At 39.5% G+C, this 24,725-nt stretch overlaps 1 protein-coding gene across 3 annotated transcripts in view; it reads left to right on the top strand.

The window, feature by feature from the left end:
- Positions 1-24,725, top strand: part of LOC140936280 (uncharacterized) — a 217,528-nt gene that overhangs the window by 181,885 nt on the left and 10,918 nt on the right. For all 3 annotated transcript variants that reach the window (XM_073385725.1, XM_073385723.1, XM_073385724.1), the window contains exons 7-13: positions 5,675-5,749; positions 6,975-7,029; positions 10,014-10,049; positions 10,420-10,455; positions 14,565-14,600; positions 14,971-15,006; positions 23,563-23,598. In XM_073385725.1, coding sequence (XP_073241826.1) covers positions 5,675-5,749; positions 6,975-7,029; positions 10,014-10,049; positions 10,420-10,455; positions 14,565-14,600; positions 14,971-15,006; positions 23,563-23,598 — 310 coding nt within the window. The remainder of the gene's footprint in view (positions 1-5,674; positions 5,750-6,974; positions 7,030-10,013; positions 10,050-10,419; positions 10,456-14,564; positions 14,601-14,970; positions 15,007-23,562; positions 23,599-24,725) is intronic.

Below are 24,725 nucleotides of genomic sequence, written 5' to 3'. Positions count from 1 at the left end.
CGCCGACAAGTGATGGTTTTGCGTTCCTTTTTTCAAAGTCTTTCAAATTTCTGCAGTGATATACATTTTAAGCTGCAGAACATTAACGTTGGTAATTGAAGGAGTTTATTATTGCGGCGCGACTCGGACGATAGCATCAACCATCTAAATTATCACTCTACCTACGCACCTACGTACCTAGGTCACGATTTCCGGTGTCGGTGATTATCGATGACTTGTATTTTAAAATTTCATGGCGAGTTTCTACTTTATTGAAAGCACGACAATTCGGTCGCATACAATGGGATAGCTTAAGGTGGCTCGATCGGTTTTTCAAGGCCAATACCTCCCAAGTTTGAGCATAAACTACGTCGCCATAAACAAAGTTTTGGAAAAATTGCCCCCACAGTTGTATTAGATAAAGATGAAAATCTTTTATGATCAGGGTTGCAATGACATCGGAGTTGTTTAAGCGAAATCTGTAAGAGCGTTATCGAGATATTTTGGGATCAAGATTTTGTGGTTAGAAATACGGTAAAAAATGGATAATCTTGATTTTCGGCTGTTATCTGTAGAAAATGAAGCGCTTTTGACATGCAATTTCACCTGATAGTAGTTTCAATCTTTTTAAAAACGTGTGTGAAAGACCGTGGAGATAGCTCCAGCCGATTGCTAGAAAGACGGATTTGATTAGTATGCATCGAGGCGCTTTTGTTAGCGGTATTTGAACATTTTGGTCTAGTTTAACAAATTAGCGAATAATTTTTAAACCACTCGATATATTTTTTTAAAAAAAAATAAGATTCTTGAGATTAACCTTCCTTTTATATGACCCTTTAGTTTCAAGATTATTGATATATTGTAAGGCAGTAAAATAAGGGCTACAATTCGCCAATATTTTGGCAGAAACTTTGTCTTTACACATGTAAGCCTCTCATTATTCAGGGTATTGTCTCCAAATTTCATATTTTCTTGCATAACAATAGCTAGCATTTTTGCATATGTCAGATGCATTGTTAGTTACTGTTGTTCACGTGAAAATGAAACTTGGAGACAATGCCTTGAATAATGAGAGTCTTTCACTTGTAATAACGAAATTTCCGATAAAAAAGTAACGAGTTGTAGCCCTTATTTTACCGCCTTACAATGTATCAATAATCTTGAAACTAAAAGGTCTTATAAAAGAAAGGTTAATCTCAAGAATCTTAAATTTTAAAAAAAATCTATCGAGCGGTTTAAAAATTATTCGCTAATTTTTTAAAGAAGACCTTTTTTTTTACAAAACCGCTAACTAGAGCGCTTCGATACATACTAATAAAACCATTCTTTCTAGCAATCGGCTGGAGCTATCTCCACGATCTTTCACACACGTTTTTAGGCGCGCGCGTGGGCGGAGCCCCATAGCTAAGGAAATCTACCCATCCCAGAAAATTTGGTAATCACGTGACCGACTGACCGAGCGACCGACCGTCCGTCCGCACCACAGGCATACCAATGTTTACTCTCACACTTTCTAGCTACTTTGGGAGCCCAGGAGAAAGCTGATTGCATATCAATTGACAGCTGTCAAAACAGGGTATCCGCTGACCACTATCACCTGACCGAATCGGGGGCTCAGGTGTCTACCCATCGAGGTCGAGTATTTTTTTGAAGTTATCCGCTGACAATTTACTCGTTTTCAAATGATCGCAGGCTCACGTTTACTTTTGTTTTAAATTCATATCAAATATGTTGTGTTTATGTCAGTATCGCCCCGCACTATTACGATTTTGATTTCAAACTGACTTCAGACGCAAAAATTCAGCCAGTTTTTTTAAAATACAGGCGGGGAAGACCTTTTCTTACTATGGTCACGTGTTGGTCAGGCTCCACGTCCAATTTTTATGCTCTGATTGGTTAAAATTTGACAGGTGAGTTCATGCGTAAAATTTATGCAGCATCTTGAAAGTTGTTTACTTTGACAGCTGAAGCTGACAGAGTTTTGAGTCAACTTGTGATGTTTTTAACTGTCTTTTTCCACTGGATGTACAAAATGAAATACAGCTGTTATCAAGAGTGTTCTCTTATTCATGGCTGGTTTGTTTCTTGGGTTTTTGGTTGAAAAATGCGTCGCTTGTCAAAGCCGATAATCCGATTTCGGATGGCATCGTTTTTGTTTTTCACCTTGCTGGATGCGTACGAGAATTATAAAGGCTTAAGCGATCCTTGCCTTACTTGATAGCTTTCAGGAGCTGCATCTCGAAATATGGTAAGCCTGACTAATTATTGTATTTAATCTAATTTCATGAAGTCCAGCTGCGCAGTTTATGAAGCTAGTTTATGCACGTTTGTATTAAGATTTGACTGAGACACTGATCTGACCTCGTATGAGGTTTGATATAAGCTTAAGCTTACAGAACTTTAAAAAGCCTTTAGTCGATATTAATTCACCTAAATAGAAAGAAAAAACTTTCCGAAGAATGTTTAGTTATAATTTTGGCTGTAGAAAGAAAGCTTTGAACGATTTTCTTTTCGTGAGTTCATCTTTGAAAACAGCCAACATCGGGAAACCGGCGGCTTAAAACATAAACTTTAAGCTTACTAGTAAAGACTTGAGGATTCTTAGACACACTTAAATACGCATTTGTTTTCGTGAATGAAAATTGTTGTCTCTGTAAATTTTCTATCGAATTATTTTTCTTTATTGATTTTTGGTAGTCTCAAAAGTGTAATTTTCATCGCTTTGCCGTTTGTTTTCAGGCGTTCATAAACATCGCTCGCAGGAGTACTCAAAATACCAAGCGTATCAAACGCTTTTTAAGATTACACATCGTTATAAAACCGTTAATAAAAAATAGACTCAATAAATTCTTTATCACGTTGAAGCGTAACTCATTTAAAATTTCTTCGCAAATTTGGCGCTTGTCAAAAGTTAGAACCGGCTGGCCGTATAGGTGATTTTGGAAATTTTTTGAACGGTTTCGCTAATTAAAAGTCCACGCGTGCCTCTATGGTCCTGAATATTGAATGAATGCAATTTGTCTTGAAAAATTGTGAAATACTGCATTTTGTACGAGGTCTGTATGGTAAAAACAGCGCCTCATAGTACTCTTTCTCCTCAGATATGGTGTATAAAAAAATAAAAGATTGGTTTGCACGCACCCAGATTTATTGGCAAGAATTTGTAAACTTGTCGAACGCAAAAAAATCGGTCCGATTTGTTTTCCAAGAATTTGTTTTGCACGCCTTATCTACTGTGATCAAGAGCCATCATTGCTCTTAAATGTGACCGAAGACTATTTTTTTGGGTGTACATATAAGACTATATCAACTCGATACAAATTTTTTTTCACTCCAAAATCACTTAGCTTTTCACTCAAAAGTCACATGAATGTGCCCTTACGTTAACTGATTTGTGGAATACAAAATTATTGTTTGATTTAAGTTATAAATTTATGAATGGGAGCTTCGCTTTTAGCTGTGGCTAAATATATATATTAAAAAGATTGAAACTACTATCAGGTGAAATTGCATGTCAAAAGCGCTTCAATATCTACAGATAACTGCCAAACCTCAATATTGTCCATTTTTTACTGTGTTTCTAATCATAAAAACTTCGTCCCAAAATATCTCGATAACGCTCTTACAGATTTCGCTTAAACTTCACGAACACCGAGGCTGCTATTGGAGGAAAAAGCTCCCGTGAACGATTTTGGAAGAACAGTTCTCAGTGCCGCGATACATTGCTGCAAGTAAAATAGGTAATAGCGTCATTTCGTTGCTATGACAACTCCGATGCCGTTGCAACCCTGATCATAGGAAATTTTCATCTTTATCTAATACAACTGTGGGGGCAATTTTTCCAAAACTTTGTTTATGGCGACGTAGTTTATGCTCAAACTTGGGAGGTATTGGCCCTGAAAAACTGTATCGAGCCACCTTAAAAAACAAGAATCGGTGAAATTTCCATATTCAAACTACCCTACTGAACAGCCAGGCAAGGCAGAGAAGAGGCAGACGCGACTGAAATATAAGTCTAAGTAGGGGCACTCAACGACAGTTTCCTCCTAAAAGGATTAAAACACTTTTTCGCTTATCAAGAGTACTCTCAAATCTCTTGAAATGCATTCTAAGCGGCGCTATAAAACTTGAGTTGTATCTGTTCGGTCGTTCTAGGGCAACTTAAATCTTTTCGAAATTACTTAGGGCCTCAGTATTATTTTCCCGAAAATTTTAGATGCAATTTTAGGTTTTATGAAAGTGAGAATTTTTCTGATTCCTCTCTCCATGGCATTTTCGAATCCGAAAATTTAAGATTTCCTTTTTCTGCGAAAAATAGGCTAACTTGGGGACTGAAATGCGAAAAACTTAACTTTAGAAAATCGTAGGGAATTTATTAGATAAGTTACGAAAACTGTACATGAATGGAACGGCCATCTAGAAATTTTTAGCCTTCCTCAAGTAATAGAACATTGTAGACAATTTTTGCTTCTCCGAACAGATATTTTACAGAAAACAGTCGTTGGGTGCCACTGCCTAAGCTCTATGATACTCTTTTTAGGCACAGCCTGTCTACCTTCACAGGAAGGGAGAAGGTTCTTCGCTTTTAAGCGAATTCGAATGTCCACGTACTATTTTAATCAAACAACAACAACTGCACCACATTTTCTATATAAAAAAAATTGAAAAAAAAAAATTACCCTCGACCCACGACATGGAACCCTCGACCCTCGACCCTCGACCCTCGACCCTCGACAAAAAGATAGACTCGCCCCTTGTTGACATGTTTTTGATCAGCGTGTTCCGCTCATAATTTAGGAATGAATTTCATTTACAAAGGGATTGCAGTATTGGAGTCAAAGTTTCAGTTTGAGATTAAAGATTGAGATTTTCTAACGGCTGGTAGCCTCATTCAAAGTAACGAATACTGAATTCTGACACACTGTGAAAGCCAAAGGCAAAGGTTATCACGCGCGAAACACGAAACCTTAAATAAGATTTTTTTTTTCACTTTTTCCAGGAATATTTGTCGTTCAGAAACAGTTCATTTGCCTTTAAGAATTATTCTTGAGAGTTTCAAACTGCATTACTTCTTCTTAAAGTCTAATACTTGCGATGAATATTTCGCTGTGCGAACACAAATCAGGTTAGATGCTTCAAGCTGTGAAAACGTCGCTAACCTGGATGCCAGAGACTTTTAATGCGCTGTTTCCGGTTTCTATCAATTCTTTATAGTGAGCGGTGTGCCCACATTTGTCTAGCGCCCTCTCAAAATTCAAATGTTTAGCGTCAAACATTCATGTTTGAACCCACTTTGAACCTATTTTCTCGTTACGTGTCCACGGTTGGACCCAAACGACGGTATCACAGCTCGCGGGTGTGCGTAGATGTCGCCGGAAGAGACAGTTGTCGTTCTAATACAATAGGTTGTTGGTTGCTTATATACTGCCTCTAGCTCAATTTTACTTCGAATAAATAAATTAAATACTATTGTGATTTTAAAATGAATAAAGTGAAGCCGTATTTGCAAGCGAAAAAAAAGAAAAGCATCAACAGAGCAAACACACTCTGTATAGGCTCTAGTTTGCGAACAATTATGATATTTGCACAAGCATTTTTTTTCTTTGTCATTCTATGTTTTTTTTCTTTGTCTTTCTATGTTAATCTTTAAGGCATATGCGATGTACCCTATCTAATATATATTTCTTCGTTTCAGACAGACACATTTGCGATTGTTCATAATTCTTCACATGGTCTTGCAAGCGAAGAAAAATGGCCCTTTTATGCCGGGGTATGGATAAAAATTACAATACAAATGACAAAACTTTCCCCTGAACACAAACTTAATAGTATTGAATAAATAATAAATAAATAACATAACATAACATATTAAATATGAGCGCACTTTTTTCTTTTATCTCCGAAAAGTATCAAAGTCAGTAATAATGTAATTGGCAAAGCATTCATATGCTCCAAAACGAAGTCAGTTTACGTTTAGTTATTGTTTACATTGTTATAGCACACTTGATTTAGCATTATTTTATCAAACTTATATAACTGTTAATGTAATTCTGGCATTTTAGCGACTAATTTGAGAAAAAAACAAACAAACAAACAAAGGGACCAAATAGCTGGTGTCGGGGTCAATTTTCAACAGTGATTGTAACTTGCAGAATGTTTGCTTTCTAAGCATCCTTTTATACGCAGATCAAATTTTCTATCACTACTACATCGATATACACGGGTCTTAAGTAAAATATAATGCATGTAATTAATTCAAAATGGTAGCTGCAGGTTGGCAGATGTTCCAGTTCCTTCTTTAACAATAAATGTCGTCATCATGACATCACTGCTATTTTTAAAGATTATCTTTGTGTAAGCCAATTTTTGATTTTATCAGACACCTTACTGCTTAAGTATTTTTAGCTTTATGGCTACTTTGAGGGAAACTGGGATTGTGCCAAGAAATTTAACAATATGACGTCATAATGAAGTCATCCCACGTCACTGTGTAAATCACTATATGCTTACTTAGATGTTGAAAATGATGAGTACGTCGTTGTATGTAATTTTGGTGACCGTGGCATGAACGGTTTTAAAGTTTTAGAGAGGAGGTGGAAGGCTCCGAAGCCCCCTACCCAGCCCCTTTCAAGAAGCCAAAAAAACCCTGTCTAAATTGATTTGCAATACATCAAACCAAAAGCTCCTATTTAACCATAAACAACTATTTATTCTCAGTGCTCAATATCTATAATTATGATCCCTAACTATTGTTCGAAGCCTTTGCGATCCGTTTGTCCGTTGCAAACAGTCGAACTGTAACTTGCTAGGCCCTTTGCAGTTAGTCACTCACGCGGGCGATTCAAATTTCATATTTGTTAACATCTGCTGCATATATATTAAGAGTTTTTCACTTGCTGACAAGTTTCCCGTTATCATTATCGTTATTATTTTCATCGTCATCGTCATCGTCATTGTGATTCTTATTATGATTATCATTATTATTGCATCAACAGGTATTACCCCTCCCACTAAATGATTCTGGAAAAAAGGCGCAATATCATTTTAAAGGTAAGTTCAAGGGAAAGGGAGGCTGAGGTTGAAGCGAAAGGATCATGTAGTCGTGTATTTCTGTGCTCAGACTAAGGTTTTTTTTTTTTTACTCTCTATGTTGTTATGACGCTAAACAACCTACTGGTTTCCAAAGACATAAAACAAGATCAGAAAGGCTCTTGGTTAGGAGTGTTCAGTAGAGATTACTGAAATCTTAAATAAGCTAATCTACAACGCTTTTTTTCCCTGTATGTCTCAACGCTCCACAGATTTATTTGTTAAAATTAAAATCGCTGTTTTTCCTTACTTTGGCCGTAAGGTCCCATTGTGAATTTTGTCATTAGCCGTTTTCACACTAGGGACGGAAAAATCATTCTCAAAATCCGTCAGAACTGACGGAAAACGGATGCTTAAAGTCAGGCGGATTGTCCATCCAAAATTAAGACCGTTCCATTTTCAAATTATAACGTATTATCTGTCTGACGTGAATTATCCAACGGACAATCCGTCTATAGTGTGAATACGGCCATTCTGTCGTTGTCAGTTTTGCTTGAGTTCGTCTATAATTAGTTTGTACTGTAAAGTGTAGTTGCTTGATATAGTGTAGTGTGATGCTGCATGCTGCTTTCCAAATATGGGGCTGCCATATTTGGGCTTGTCGAGAGCGTGAAAGCGCATCGGACGAGTGTGCTAAGAGTGAAGCGGTCGGAATAAAACAGTGGAAACTTGTCATTATCGTAGTACGTTTCATTCGCTGAACCCACGGAGTCTAACTCTGGTATCCGAAGTGGGATCAGCAATAGGAATATGGCCGATGAAAGCGGGGAAATCATTTTAGAAACTCAGGATGACAGCGAAGCCAACAGCGTGTTCGAGGGCGGGTATGGACGATATCTTACAGGCTCTGCACTCGTTAGGAAAACAGAACAACGGAATAGAAAACAAAATGGAGCAACAGGGATGAAAATCGAGTCTCAAGTACAGGAAATATCGCAGCGCTTCAAAGAATCGTGCACACGTGTAAATGCGCAAGCAACTCAACTAGAGAACGAGCTCAAATTACACGAAGATAAACTGGCGGTGAAAATAAACGCTCTGGTGGAAGAATTTTCACCAAAGGAAAACTCTCTCGATTATAAACAAAGGAACGGCTCAAGGAAACACAAGGAAGCTTTAATTAGCGACTGGACAAAGCATTGAAGAGTTTGGAGGGTAAGCTGAGCGCCTCGCTTGTTGCCGAGAATTCGATGCAAGTGAAAGTAGAAACCTCAACTCCTTTGAAATCAGGGCTTAAGCCTGAAACATCCAAGTTTTCATCACTTTCTAAGTCTGCAGTGAGGATCTCGAAAACAAACTACCAAACCCTTCCCCAAGCACCCGGCAAGACTACAAGGAGCTAGTCGCGATTCGTGAGAGCAGATTCGGGTCAGCGCACGAGCAAAAACTTCATCGCTCTAAACTTTAGAGTAGAGGGAGACGCCGCGTAGAGTCTTTACAAGAAGTAGCGAAGGATTTAGAGCGCATAGTAAAACTAGCTTACCCTCTCGCCCTAGAAGAGATCAAGTACCTAGTAGCAAAGGAGCAATTCATTAATGCGATCCTGGACGGAGATGGAAAATTACGACTGAAGCAGAGTCGGCCCCCGTCCCTCCGGGCTTCTCTGACGCCAGCTATGGAGCTGGAATCGTACCAAGTAGCCTTCCGCCAAAGGGAATACCAGTTCGAGCCATGTATTGTGGTGCAACAGAAGGGAGTTCAACAGATGAACCTGATCGCGGGAAATACCAGCAGGATGATGTACTTGCACAAGTTAAAGGACTGCTCGCTAAAGTATTATCCTCCCAAAGTTTCGGGCCCCCACTGTGCTGGGCTTGTGGGAAAAGGGGCCACGTGAAACGAGACTGTTGGAAGGTTGGAGGAAACAAATCAAGAGATATGCAGAACCAGAACTTTCCCCAAGCTCTCATTTAAAGTAAAAAAGGCCGGCTTCAAGGGGGAAAGACCGCCCCATCAAACAATCAGTATAACCCTACAAGTGATGTTGATCACTGGACAATTGTCTCTTAAGAAGGGCAGTCTTACTTTAAACGGAGACATCGAAGGAGTGATGTGTCCAATGGTGTGGACACAGGCGCCAATATCACAGTAGTTTGTCCAGACGTGTTAAGCAAGCAGACATTCTATCGTCTACGACCCACTAAAAAATTTGCTCATAACTGCAACAGGAGAAACAGCGGAAGTGTGTGGAAAACTAAGGCTTTGGGTCAGGATTGGGGGGGACGCAAGTCTCTCATGAAGTTTTGGTTGCAAATATTTCCGACTGGTTTATATTAGGCCTAGACTTCCTGATGGCCCATGGTTGTACTATCGATGCAGGAGCAGGAAGCGTAGGAGTTGGAGCCGAGGAAATTCCCCTTCATAAGCCTTTACCCAGCGAAGAAGCCAGCTGCTATCGAGTGACAGCAGTTGTGGACACTCCGATCTTACCTCACAGGCATGCCATTGTGGCGGCTAAGATTATGGACAACGCTCTGCGTGAAACATGGGAAACAATGGGCCCATCCATGACTGCCGTCCTTCCATCTGACGTAACAGTGGGTAAGACACTGATCGATGCCCAAAAATATTATGTCCCGGTGAGGGTGGTTAACCTCTCTGGTGAGCTAAGGAAAGTTTGTAGCGGCACAGAGGTGGCAAGATGTGAACCTGTGGAAAGTGTCCTTCACCAACAGCTCGAATTTGGCCTGGAATCCCAAGAGACAGGAAGCGACTTACCAGAACATCTGAATGACCTCTATACCCGGATTGCTGAAGGCCGGTCGCTTAAGTGCCGTTGGACTAATTGCATTAACTATTTGTGACAACTCATTACATACCATAAATTGACAATTACGTGTATGACGATTCGGAAAGCGTAGTTAAGCAAAATAATTTTGTATTTGCCAAATGCAACTATTGTTGTGGAATCTGGAAATATATTTTTATTTCTTTCTTTTTAATAGATGCTGTTGTCAAGCTGCCAACCGACAAGACAGCAGGTATTCTTTTATCATGATTAGGATAGTTGACAGCCACTTCTTGTACAAGTCTAAGGAGATATATGAACATGTTGGTTTTCTTTTCGAGTGCGTTTTTTAGCATTTATTTGGCTTTAACTTTCAGACTCGCTTATATGTCGAACCTTTTCTATCCCCTGGGTTAAGCAAAAGGACCCTTGCTACCGAACGATTAAACGATTTCAAATTTTATTTTCGTTGTCGTAACAGTGAAAATCAGCAATTAACTCAGCCTTGTGGTGACACGAGTGTAGATTCGGAAAGTGTAGTTAAGCACAATAATTTTGTATTGGCAAATGAAATTACTGTTGTGGAATCTGGAAATGTATATATTTTTTTGTCTTTTTAATAGTTACTGTTATCAATTTGACAACTGACAACCAAACAGGTAATCTTTTATCTTGATTATGATAGTTCTTCTACTACAATCGACCTTTCTCACATTTTAATCCAGTGGTCATTCATTTCATGCACAACAACTCTTTGGGGGTTTCAGGACCAGATCTTTATAGCTAAGACCATCAGGCGAAATCCTTACAAAAACTAAATGAAATGGATTACACACACGCACTGAAAAAGTTCGCTGCTTGTTAAGCCGCAATAATCTCTTTGAATGACTACAGTAGCCAGTCGTGACGGCGCTTTGGGTGCACACGACTTGATTGGCATTTTCGTCGTGGTATATTTAATCATGATCAACAAGTCTATTATCCACAATGAATGAATCACTGTAAGTTTTGTCATCCCAAGGCCCGAGTTGCTATTTTGCTTAAAAGATTGCGGATTAAGATTTTTTAAGATTTCTTTTAAACAGCTACCATTATGATGATCATTTCTTGTCACTGTGACTGCTGATGCACCAGCAAAATGAAATTTATCACAAAGAGAGCTGGAATGGTCTGGCATCATGGACAATGTAAAAAAGGCTGTCTTTTAATTCAGTACTAATATCTTATATTCTCAAGGGATTAGAATTGCTGTTTCTTCCTTACTTTGGCCGTAAGGTCCCATTGTGGATTTTGTCATTAGCCGTTTTCACACTAGAGACCGATAACTAATCTTCAAAATCCGTCAAAACTGACGGAAAACGGATGCATAAAGTCCGGCGGATTGTCCATCCAAAATTAAGACCGTTCCACTTTCAAATTATGACGTATTATCTGTCTGACGTGAATTATCCAACGGACAATCCGTCTTTAGTGTGAATACGGCCATTCTGTCGTTGTCAGTTTTGCTTGAGTTCGTCAATAATTAGTTTGTACTGTAACTTGTCATTGCTTGATATGGTGTAGTGTGATGCTGCATGCTGCTTTTCAAATATGGGGCTGTCATATTTAGGCTTGTCGAGAGCGTGAAAGCGCATCGGACGAGTGTGTTAAGAGTGAAGCGGTCGTTAAAACAGTGGAAACTTGTCATTATCGTAGTACGTTTCATTCGCTGAACTCACGGAGTCTAACTCTGGTATCCGAAGTGAGATCAGCAATAGGAATATGGCCGATGAAAGCGGGGAAATCGTTTTAGAAACTCAGGATGACAGCGAAGATTACGGGTATTCTGCAGTTAAGCGCTTCCATGTTCTGCGTATGTATTTCTGGCAACTTGCTTGCCACTAGAGAATTGTTTGTCTCTGGTTTCATTGCCGGTGGTGGCTCCAATCTCGCGCGAAAATCTATATGTGTGTATGACGTCGGTGTGGCGTCAAAAAATTGCGTAACAAGTGGTTCTTATTTTCCTGGACAATTGTTCGACGTTTCCTGTGTTTAACGCGATAAACTGTAAATGTTAATGTCGTAGTTTCTATCCCCACATTTTGATACCTGCTTGTGCTGCTTGTGTATTTCTTCCAATTTGCTTGCCACTAGAGAATTATACAGCTGAAACTTTTGTCTCCGATGTTATCGCTGGCTCCAATTTTGCGCGTGCGGCTGTATGTGCTTGCTTCTTCATGTCAAGAAAACGAGGTTGTTAATGCAAAAGTGCAAGTGACTAGGTTTTCTCTTTTTATTGAAGTCTAACAGCTCCCTCTGGACAGGCGATTTATAATTTGCACAGGCTGTCTTACCAGGAGAAGGTGTCTAGGTTCAGCATGCGTACCATCCCCTATAACGGAACCATGGAAATTAAGGATGTTACTTATGGTTGGGTACCGATCCAGCCGTCTCAACCAAAACAAGCCATTTTCCGGACCGGTCTCGACCTTACTGTCTTCCTCAGCGGAATTGTACAGTTTCACCTTGTCCTATCGTTTACGCGCCGTTGGACTTATTGCATTAACTATTTGTGACAACTCGTTACATACCATAAATTGACAATTACGTGTATGACGATTCGGAAAGCGTAGTTAAGCAAAATAATTTTGTATTTGCCAAATGCAACTATTGTTGTGGAATCTGGAAATGGCCTGGCGCACGCTACTGGTGTACATGGCTAAGAATCTCACATCGTTTGGCTCTTATGAACTTATTAAAACTCAGATCGCATCGATATTTGGCAAGAAGTTAAAGTTTATAAACAGCTTTTCATTGAATATTTTTTTTCTGGCTGTAAGACCAAAATAAAATTGAAATATGAAAAGTATTGCTCAAAATGGGACCATTTTTTAACAGCTCGCGTAACATTTACAGTCTAACCACGCATATTGTGGGATTTCTCTGTTTCTGTTAATGGTACTTTGGAAAAATTTCTCCGAAGAGGTCAGTGACTTATGAGTACTAACTGTATTAAAAATTACTGAACATAATGCCAAAACAACAAAGTTTAAGGCGTTTTCACAAAGATGTTCTGTCTACATACGATCTCTGTGCAGCGCGAACGTCAATTTAAAAGATTGGTTTTCATTGACTTTCTGTTGTTGTTAAGAGAAGATATAATAATTTTTGGAATGCTCATAAGTTAAACCTTCCTTATAGACTAACTGTTAAGACTTCGGGAAACCCATTTTTACGCTAAGATCAAATATGTAAGGTTAGACAGTATTTTTTTAACGTGAAAATTCGTAAACCGTGCGTTGGACCGAAAATCGGATTCTAGAGTGTGCTTTGGCATAAAGATTTTGTGCCTAAAATGTGCCTAAGACGTGCATAAAGTGTGCATTTTAGTTTTGAAAAACGTGCCTAAGCCGTGCCTAAGTTGTGCCCAAACTGTGCCTAATCTGTGCACAAGTTGTGCCAAAATATTGAGTCACTCGGAAAATCGTGTCCAGCCTATCGAGCTCCACAGCGAACGAAGGGCGCACGGCAATTATGTCAGTTTTGAGGTTTACAAAGTCTAGAAACACGGTCTGACGACCTTTTTATCCCCTAATAAGAAATAACATGACTCAGAATACGGTTAGAGACAGCAGGGGAAGCCCCGACAAACAGGAAAATGGAATCTTAAACAGGTTAGCGTATTTAAAGTAAGTGCTCAGCTCAATTACATTGTTGATATGCTAATTTCATCAATGTTAAAAAATTTCCAAGTAGGTTTCTTCTCCCCTTCTTAATGGAGCGTTTAGGTGGAACGAAACATTTGTTTTTTTCGGGAGGGCAGATTTGCATTCAAAAAAAGAATTTACTTGTGATATGACTTATAAAATGAAAATGAAAAAATTGATTGCACGCCGATGAGTTTTGAAGCAAAATAAATGGCACGTCTCATCGATTGTTATACGATCAAAGCTTAATTTGCTAACAGAGCCAGAAAACAAAAACAAACAAGCAGCTTGAATTATTTTACTACTAAGTGTAAATCCTACTTTTTTAGTTAGAGAAATATTTTTAAAAAGCAGCCGCATTTTGTATTTAAAAAACAACACGCGTTGGCATGAAGGTTTCAAATTACCACTTTGTACTTTTCATGTTGTTATGCAAATTCAGGCCAATTTTACCGCGATCACAAAAAGTATTATTTTTCTACGACTTTTATTGGCTCTTTTTGTGCCTTACTTCTTTAGCTTTGTTTTTGTTATTATGGCTTCGACTTTCTTTCACGATTTCTTTTAGAAACGAAAGAAAGCGAGTCTATAAAATTGCATGGCAATTGAAAAGGTTCAGACCGCATACATCGCGTGTGTAAACATGGACTGTCGAAGAATACTTTAATTTTTCAGACTTTCGGCGCGACTCAAAACTTACACTTCCTATACTTCTAACTGTATCGTGTTTGATCTGAATTATTTTTGTAATTCGTACCAAGTTTGTTCTTTTTTGCAAGTCGGGTTACAAAGATTTTCAAAAAAGTGCCCAGCGTTGAATATTTGTGCCTAAACCGTGCCTAAACCGTGCCAAAACTGTGCCCAAACTGTGCCTAAAATGTGCCTTAGCAATATTTAAAACGTGCCTTAACTGTGCCTAAAGTGTGCCTAATCTGTGCCTTTGCATGTTTTTTTCCCGTGCTTTGGCACAAAAACCGTGCCTTTTCTTGTGCGCGAATCGTGCATAAGGCACGGTGTTACGCTCGTGTACACCAGTAGCGTGCGCCAAGCCAAATGTATTGTTATTTCTTTCTTTTTAATAGATGCTGTTGTCAAGCCGCCAACAGACAAGACAGCAGGTAATCTTTTATCATGATTAGGATAGTTGACAGCCACTTCTTGTACAAGTCTAAGCAGATATATGAACATGTTGGTTTTCTTTTCGAGTGCGTTTTTTAGCATTTATTTGGCTTCAACTTTCAGACTCGCTTATATGTCGAACCTTTTCTATCCCCTGGGTTAAGCAAAAGGTCCCTTGCTACCGAACGATTAAACGATTTTAAATTTTATTTTCGTTGTCGTAACAGTGAAAATCAGCAATTAACTCAGCCTTGTGGTGACACGAGTGTAGATTCGGAAAGTGTAGTTAAGCACAATAATTTTGTATTGGCAAATGAAATTACTGTTGTGGAATCTGGAAATGTATATATTTTTTTGTCTTTTTAATAGTTACTGTTATCAATTTGACAACTGACAACCAAACAGGTAATCTTTTATCTTGATTATGATAGTTCTTCTACTACAATCGACCTTTCTCACATTTTAATCCAGTGGTCATTCATTTCATACACAACAACTCTTTGGGGGTTTCAGGACCAGATCTTTATAGCTAAGACCATCAGGCGAAATCCTTACAAAAACTAAATGAAATGGATTACACACACGCACTGAAAAAGTTCGCTGCTTGTTGAGCCGCAATAATCTCTTCGAATGACTACAGTAGCCAGTCGTGACGGCGCTTTGGGTGCACAGGACTTGATTGGCATTTTCGTCGTGGTATATTTAATCATGATCAACAAGTCTATTATCCACAATGAATGAATCACTGTAAGTTTTGTCATCCCAAGGCCCGAGTTGCTATTTTGCTTAAAAGATTGCGGATTAAGATTTTTTAAGATTTCTTTTAAACAGCTACCATTATGATGATCATTTCTTGTCACTGTGACTGCTGATGCACCAGCAAAATGAAATTTATCACAAAGAGAGCTGGAATGGTCTGGCATCATGGACAATGTAAAAAAGGCTGTCTTTTAATTCAGTACTAATATCTTATATTCTCAAGGGATTAGAATTGCTGTTTCTTCCTTACTTTGGCCGTAAGATCCCATTGTGGATTTTGTCATTAGCCGTTTTCACACTAGAGACCGATAACTAATCTTCAAAATCCGTCAAAACTGACGGAAAACGGATGCATAAAGTCCGGCGGATTGTCCATCCAAAATTAAGACCGTTCCACTTTCAAATTATGACGTATTATCTGTCTGACGTGAATTATCCAACGGACAATCCGTCTTTAGTGTGAATACGGCCATTCTGTCGTTGTCAGTTTTGCTTGAGTTCGTCAATAATTAGTTTGTACTGTAACTTGTCATTGCTTGATATGGTGTAGTGTGATGCTGCATGCTGCTTTTCAAATATGGGGCTGTCATATTTGGGCTTGTCGAGAGCGTGAAAGCGCATCGGACGAGTGTGTTAAGAGTGAAGCGGTCGTTAAAACAGTGGAAACTTGTCATTATCGTAGTACGTTTCATTCGCTGAACTCACGGAGTCTAACTCTGGTATCCGAAGTGAGATCAGCAATAGGAATATGGCCGATGAAAGCGGGGAAATCGTTTTAGAAACTCAGGATGACAGCGAAGATTACGGGTATTCTGCAGTTAAGCGCTTCCATGTTCTGCGTATGTATTTCTGGCAACTTGCTTGCCACTAGAGAATTGTTTGTCTCTGGTTTCATTGCCGGTGGTGGCTCCAATCTCGCGCGAAAATCTATATGTGTGTATGACGTCGGTGTGGCGTCAAAAAATTGCGTAACAAGTGGTTCTTATTTTCCTGGACAATTGTTCGACGTTTCCTGTGTTTAACGCGATAAACTGTAAATGTTAATGTCGTAGTTTCTATCCCCACATTTTGATACCTGCTTGTGCTGCTTGTGTATTTCTTCCAATTTGCTTGCCACTAGAGAATTATACAGCTGAAACTTTTGTCTCCGATGTTATCGCTGGCTCCAATTTTGCGCGTGCGGCTGTATGTGCTTGCTTCTTCATGTCAAGAAAACGAGGTTGTTAATGCAAAAGTGCAAGTGACTAGGTTTTCTCTTTTTATTGAAGTCTAACAGCTCCCTCTGGACAGGCGATTTATAATTTGCACAGGCTGTCTTACCAGGAGAAGGTGTCTAGGTTCAGCATGAGTACCATCCCCTATAACGGAACCATGGAAATTAAGGATGTTACTTATGGTTGGGTACCGATCCAGCCGTCTCAACCAAAACAAGCCATTTTCCGGACCGGTCTCGACCTTACTGTCTTCCTCAGCGGAATTGTACAGTTTCACCTTGTCCTATCGTTTACGCGCCGTTGGACTTATTGCATTAACTATTTGTGACAACTCGTTACATACCATAAATTGACAATTACGTGTATGACGATTCGGAAAGCGTAGTTAAGCAAAATAATTTTGTATTTGCCAAATGCAACTATTGTTGTGGAATCTGGAAATGGCCTGGCGCACGCTACTGGTGTACATGGCTAAGAATCTCACATCGTTTGGCTCTTATGAACTTATTAAAACTCAGATCGCATCGATATTTGGCAAGAAGTTAAAGTTTATAAACAGCTTTTCATTGAATATTTTTTTTCTGGCTGTAAGACCAAAATAAAATTGAAATATGAAAAGTATTGCTCAAAATGGGACCATTTTTTAACAGCTCGCGTAACATTTACAGTCTAACCACGCATATTGTGGGATTTCTCTGTTTCTGTTAATGGTACTTTGGAAAAATTTCTCCGAAGAGGTCAGTGACTTATGAGTACTAACTGTATTAAAAATTACTAAACATAATGCCAAAACAACAAAGTTTAAGGCGTTTTCACAAAGATGTTCTGTCTACATACGATCTCTGTGCAGCGCGAACGTCAATTTAAAAGATTGGTTTTCATTGACTTTCTGTTGTTGTTAAGAGAAGATATAATAATTTTTGGAATGCTCATAAGTTAAACCTTCCTTATAGACTAACTGTTAAGACTTCGGGAAACCCATTTTTACGCTAAGATCAAATATGTAAGGTTAGACAGTATTTTTTTAACGTGAAAATTCGTAAACCGTGCGTTGGACCGAAAATCGGATTCTAGAGTGTGCTTTGGCATAAAGATTTTGTGCCTAAAATGTGCCTAAGATGTGCATAAAGTGTGCATTTTAGTTTTGAAAAACGTGCCTAAGCCGTGCCTAAGTTGTGCCCAAACTGTGCCTAATCTGTGCACAAGTTGTGCCAAAATATTGAGTCACTCGGAAAATCGTGTCCAGCCTATCGAGCTCCACAGCGAACGAAGGGCGCACGGCAATTATGTCAGTTTTGAGGTTTACAAAGTCTAGAAACACGGTCTGACGACCTTTTTATCCCCTAATAAGAAATAACATGACTCAGAATACGGTTAGAGACAGCAGGGGAAGCCCCGACAAACAGGAAAATGGAATCTTAAACAGGTTAGCGTATTTAAAGTAAGTGCTCAGCTCAATTACATTGTTGATATGCTAATTTCATCAATGTTAAAAAATTTCCAAGTAGGTTCCTTCTCCCCTTCTTAATGGAGCGTTTAGGTGGAACGAAACATTTGTTTTTTTCGGGAGGGCAGATTTGCATTCAAAAAAAGAATTTACTTGTGATATGACTTATAAAATGAAAATGAAAAAATTGATTGCACGCCGATGAGTTTTGAAGCAAAATAAATGGCACGTCTCATCGATTGTTATACGATCAAAGCTTAATTTGCTAACAGAGCCAGAAAACAAAAACAAACAAGCAGCTTGAATTATTTTACTACTAAGTGTAAATCCTACTTTTTTAGTTAGAGAAATATTTTTAAAAAGCAGCCGCATTTTGTATTTAAAAAACAACACGCGTTGGCATGAAGGTTTCAAATTACCACTTTGTACTTTTCATGTTGTTATGCAAATTCAGGCCAATTTTACCGCGATCACAAAAAGTATTATTTTTCTACGACTTTTATTGGCTCTTTTTGTGCCTTACTTCTTTAGCTTTGTTTTTGTTATTATGGCTTCGACTTTCTTTCACGATTTCTTTTAGAAACGAAAGAAAGCGAGTCTATAAAATTGCATGGCAATTGAAAAGGTTCAGACCGCATACATCGCGTGTGTAAACATGGACTGTCGAAGAATACTTTAATTTTTCAGACTTTCGGCGCGACTCAAAACTTACACTTCCTATACTTCTAACTGTATCGTGTTTGATCTGAATTATTTTTGTAATTCGTACCAAGTTTGTTCTTTTTTGCAAGTCGGGTTACAAAGATTTTCAAAAAAGTGCCCAGCGTTGAATATTTGTGCCTAAACCGTGCCTAAACCGTGCCAAAACTGTGCCCAAACTGTGCCTAAAATGTGCCTTAGCAATATTTAAAACGTGCCTTAACTGTGCCTAAAGTGTGCCTAATCTGTGCCTTTGCATGTTTTTTTCCCGTGCTTTGGCACAAAAACCGTGCCTTTTCTTGTGCGCGAATCGTGCATAAGGCACGGTGTTACGCTCGTGTACACCAGTAGCGTGCGCCAAGCCAAATGTATTGTTATTTCTTTCTTTTTAATAGATGCTGTTGTCAAGCCGCCAACAGACAAGACAGCAGGTAATCTTTTATCATGATTAGGATAGTTGACAGCCACTTCTTGTACAAGTCTAAGCAGATATATGAACATGTTGGTTTTCTTTTCGAGTGCGTTTTTTAGCATTTATTTGGCTTCAACTTTCAGACTCGCTTATATGTCGAACCTTTTCTATCCCCTGGGTTAAGCAAAAGGTCCCTTGCTACCGAACGATTAAACGATTTTAAATTTTATTTTCGTTGTCGTAACAGTGAAAATCAGCAATTAACTCAGCCTTGTGGTGACACGAGTGTAGATTCGGAAAGTGTAGTTAAGCACAATAATTTTGTATTGGCAAATGAAATTACTGTTGTGGAATCTGGAAATGTATATATTTTTTTGTCTTTTTAATAGTTACTGTTATCAATTTGACAACTGACAACCAAACAGGTAATCTTTTATCTTGATTATGATAGTTCTTCTACTACAATCGACCTTTCTCACATTTTAATCCAGTGGTCATTCATTTCATACACAACAACTCTTTGGGGGTTTCAGGACCAGATCTTTATAGCTAAGACCATCAGGCGAAATCCTTACAAAAACTAAATGAAATGGATTACACACACGCACTGAAAAAGTTCGCTGCTTGTTGAGCCGCAATAATCTCTTCGAATGACTACAGTAGCCAGTCGTGACGGCGCTTTGGGTGCACAGGACTTGATTGGCATTTTCGTCGTGGTATATTTAATCATGATCAACAAGTCTATTATCCACAATGAATGAATCACTGTAAGTTTTGTCATCCCAAGGCCCGAGTTGCTATTTTGCTTAAAAGATTGCGGATTAAGATTTTTTAAGATTTCTTTTAAACAGCTACCATTATGATGATCATTTCTTGTCACTGTGACTGCTGATGCACCAGCAAAATGAAATTTATCACAAAGAGAGCTGGAATGGTCTGGCATCATGGACAATGTAAAAAAGGCTGTCTTTTAATTCAGTACTAATATCTTATATTCTCAAGGGATTAGAATTGCTGTTTCTTCCTTACTTTGGCCGTAAGGTCCCATTGTGGATTTTGTCATTAGCCGTTTTCACACTAGAGACCGATAACTAATCTTCAAAATCCGTCAAAACTGACGGAAAACGGATGCATAAAGTCCGGCGGATTGTCCATCCAAAATTAAGACCGTTCCACTTTCAAATTATGACGTATTATCTGTCTGACGTGAATTATCCAACGGACAATCCGTCTTTAGTGTGAATACGGCCATTCTGTCGTTGTCAGTTTTGCTTGAGTTCGTCAATAATTAGTTTGTACTGTAACTTGTCATTGCTTGATATGGTGTAGTGTGATGCTGCATGCTGCTTTTCAAATATGGGGCTGTCATATTTGGGCTTGTCGAGAGCGTGAAAGCGCATCGGACGAGTGTGTTAAGAGTGAAGCGGTCGTTAAAACAGTGGAAACTTGTCATTATCGTAGTACGTTTCATTCGCTGAACTCACGGAGTCTAACTCTGGTATCCGAAGTGAGATCAGCAATAGGAATATGGCCGATGAAAGCGGGGAAATCGTTTTAGAAACTCAGGATGACAGCGAAGATTACGGGTATTCGATGCAAGTGAAAGTAGAAACCTCAACTCCTTTGAAATCAGGGCTTCAGCCTAAAACATCCAAGTTTTCATCACCTTCTTAGTCTGCAGTGGGGATCTCGAACACAAACTACCGGTTCAAAAGCCCCCATCGTTTGACGGCATCTTGCATTGGGAGTCCTTTATTGCTCAGTTTGAAATCGTTGCTGGAATGAAACAATGGAGCAGCGAACAGAAAGGGAACTATCTTGCGACGAGCCTCAAGAGGCCTTGATTATCTCTCCTTACCTTTCCTCAAGCACACGGCAAGACTACAAGGAGCTAGTCGCGGTTCGTGAGAGCAGATTCGGTTCAGCGCACGAGCAAAAACTTCATCGCTCTAAACTTTAGAGTAGAGTGAGACGCCGTGTAGAGTCTTTACAAGAACTAGCCGAGGATTTAGACCGCATGGTAAGGCTTCTCTACCCTCGCGCCCTAGAAGAGATGAAGGACCTAGTAGCAAAGGAGCTATTTATTGATGCGATCGTGGACGGAGATGGAAGATTACGACTGAAGCAGAGTCGGCCCCAGTCCATCCGGGCTTCTCTGACGCCAGCTATGGAGCTGGAATCGTACCAAGTAGCCTTCCGCCAAAGGGAATACAAGTTCGAGCCATGTATTGTAGTGCAACAGAAGGGAGTTCAACTGATGAACCTGATCGCGGGAAATTGCAGCAGGATGATGTACTTGCACAAGTTAAAGGACTGCTCGCTAAAGTATTATCCTCCCAAAGTTTCGGGCCCCCACTGTGCTGGGCTTGTGGGAAAAGGGGCCACGTGAAACGAGACTGTTGGAATGTTGGAGGAAACAAGTCAAGAGATATGCAGGATCAGAACTTTCCCCAAGCTCTCATTTAAACTAAGACAGGACGGCCTCGAGGGGGAAAGACCAACCCATCAAACAGTCAGTATAACCCCACAAGTGATGTTGATCACTGGACAATTGTCTCGTAAGGAGGGCAGTCTTACTTTAAACGGAGACATCGAAGGAGTGATGTGTCCAATGGTGTGGACACAGGCGCCAACATCACAGTAGTTTGTCCAGACGTGTTAAGCAAGCAGACATTCTATCGTCTACGACCCACTAAAAAATTTCCTCAAAACTGGAACAGGAGAAACAGCGGAAGTGTGTGGAAAACTAAGGGTTTGGTTCAGGATTGGGGGGACGCAAGTCTCTCATGAAGTTTTGGTTGCAAATATTTCCGATAGGTGTATATTAGGCCTAGACTTCCTGATGGCGCATGGTTGTACCGTCGATGCAGGAGCAGGAAGCGGACGAGTTGGAGCAGAGGAGGTTTCCCTTCATAAGCCTTTATTCAGCGAAGAACCCCGCTGCTATCGAGTGACAGCAGTTGTGGACACTCTGATCTTACCTCACAGCTATACCATTGTGGCGGCTAAGATTTTAGACAACGTTCTGTGTGAAACATGGGAAACAATAGGCCCATCCTTGACTGCCGTCCTCCCACCTGACGTAACGGTAGGTAAGACACTGATCGATGCCCAAAAAGATTATGTCCCGGTGAGGGTGGTTACTCTCTCTGGTGAGCCAAGGAATGTTTGTAGCGGCACAGAGGTGGCAAGTTGTGAACCTGTGGAAAGTGTCCTTCACCAACAGCTCGAATTTGGCCCGGAATCCAAAGAGACAGGAAGCAACTTACCAGAACATCTGAAGGACTTCTATACCCGGATCGCTGAAGGCCGGTCGCTTCAGTGCCGTTGGACTAATTGCATTAACTATGTGTCACAACTCTTTATATACCGTGAATTGACAATTACGTGTATGACGTGGCATCAATAAATTGATTAATGAGTGGTTCTTATTTTCGTACACAATTCTTAGGCGTTTTTTGTATAAACGCGGAAAACTACGTAGCCACGTGGCCACTGTTTTAGGGAAATAGCTTTGAAATGGCCAGGTATTCTGCAGTTAAGCCCTTGCATGTTCTCCTTATGTATTTCTGGCAACTTGCTTGCCACTAGAGAATTATTTGTCTCTGGTTTCATATGGCGGTGGTGGCTCCAATCTCGCGCGTAAATCTATATGTGTGTATGACGTCGGTGTGGCGTCAAAAAATTGCGTAACAAGTGGTTCTTATTTTCCTGCACAATTGTTCGACGTTTCCTGTGTTTAACGCGATAAACTGTAAATGTTAATGTCGTAGTTTCTATCCCCACATTTTGATACTTGATTGTGCTGCTTGTGTATTTCTGCCAATTTGCTTGCCACTAGAGAATTATACAGCTGAAACTTTTGTCTCTGATGTTATTGGTGGCTCCAATCTTCGCGTGCGGCTGTATGTGCTTGCTTCTTCATGTCAAGAGAAAGAAGGGAAAGGGAGGTTGTTATTGCAGAAGTGCAAGTGACTAGGTTTTCTCTTTTCCTGAAGTCTAACAGCTTCATCTAGACAGGCAATTTATAATTTGCACGGGCTGTCTTACCAGGAGAAGGTGTCTAGGTTCAGCATGTGTACCATCCCCTATAACGGAACCTCCCTTGCGGTTTCACAATGGAAATTAAGGATGTTACTTATGGTTGGGTACGGATCCAGCCGTCTCAACCAAAACAAGCCATTTTCCGGACCGGTCTCGACCTTACTGTCTTCCTCAGCGGAATTGTACAGTTTCACCTTGTCCTGTCGTTTACTCGCCGTTGGACTTATTGCATTAACTATGTGTGACAACTCTTTATATACCATAAATTGACAATTACGTGTATGACGATTCGGAAAGCGTAGTTAAGCAAAAGAATTTTGTATTTGCTAAATGCAACTACTTTTGTGGAATCTGGAAATGCATTTTTTTCTCTCTCTATTTAATAGATGCTGTTGTCAAGCCGCCAACAGACAAGCCAGCAGGTAATCTTTTATCATGATTACGATAGTTGACAGCCACTTCTTGGACAAGCTAAAGCAGATATATGAACATGTTGGTTTTCTTTTCGAGTGCGTTTTTTAGCATTTATTTGGTTTTAACTTTCAGACTCGCTTTCATGTCGAACCTTTTTTATCCCCTGGGTTAAGCAAAAGGTCCCTAGCTACCAAACGATTAAACGGTTTTAAATTTTATTTTCGATGTCGTATATTTAATCATGATCAACAAGTCTATCATCCACAATAAGTTTTGTCATCGCAAGGCCCGAGTAGCTATTTTTGCTTAAAAGATTGTGGATTAAGATTTTTTTAAGATTTCTTTTAAACAGCTACTATTATGATGATCATTTCTTGTCACTGTGACTGCCGATGCACCAGCGAAATGAAATTTATCACAAATAGAGCTTTTTGGCATAATGGACAATGCTAAATAGGCTGTCTTTTGATGCAGTACTTATGTCATATGGACTACTTGAAATCTTAGTAGAGTACTAAACCCACAAGAGGAGCTTTACTAGTAAGCAAGGAGGCTTAGCATATGTCAAAGAACTCTCAACTGAAGTTGAATGGCAGTTTACAGGGAGCCTAACTACAACTTATTTTGTCCATCATTTACAAGTGAAAAAAAAAACTTTTTTAATCCTACAGTGATATTTTCCCTTTCCATTTGGTAAACAGTATTCAGGTACTCTCCCAATTAGGCAAGTAGACAAGTAAGCAACGCGAGCTCACTAAGTGGCCGCCACACCCACTGCCTTTTTAAATAAAGAAATTAGGTCTTGTCTGACAGCATTAACCCTATTCAGACCGTGGGGCTTTTGGAGCCTAACCCCGATTAAAAAAAGTTGAAAAAACCTTCAAAACCGTTTTAAGTTATGACCACCAAACTTAGCAACTTTTTCTTGAATTTATCAGTGCTCGTTTTTCAGTGTACGTCCGCATTGATGTAACCATGGCAACCAAGTTTTTGCAGCCATGTTCTTCCCTTTAAATCTCTACCTACTGGCGATACACTTGTCAGTGAATTAAGGCAGAAAATTCATGAACAAGGATTAAGACAAACATGAAGGAATCGGCCTGCTTGCACTTAGAAGTTAAGTAGCTAATTTTGG

This window comes from Porites lutea, chromosome 5, assembly GCF_958299795.1.
Source record: "Porites lutea chromosome 5, jaPorLute2.1, whole genome shotgun sequence".
Classification (NCBI taxonomy): domain Eukaryota; kingdom Metazoa; phylum Cnidaria; class Anthozoa; order Scleractinia; family Poritidae; genus Porites; species Porites lutea.
This window is presented reverse-complemented; position numbering and strand designations above follow the sequence as displayed.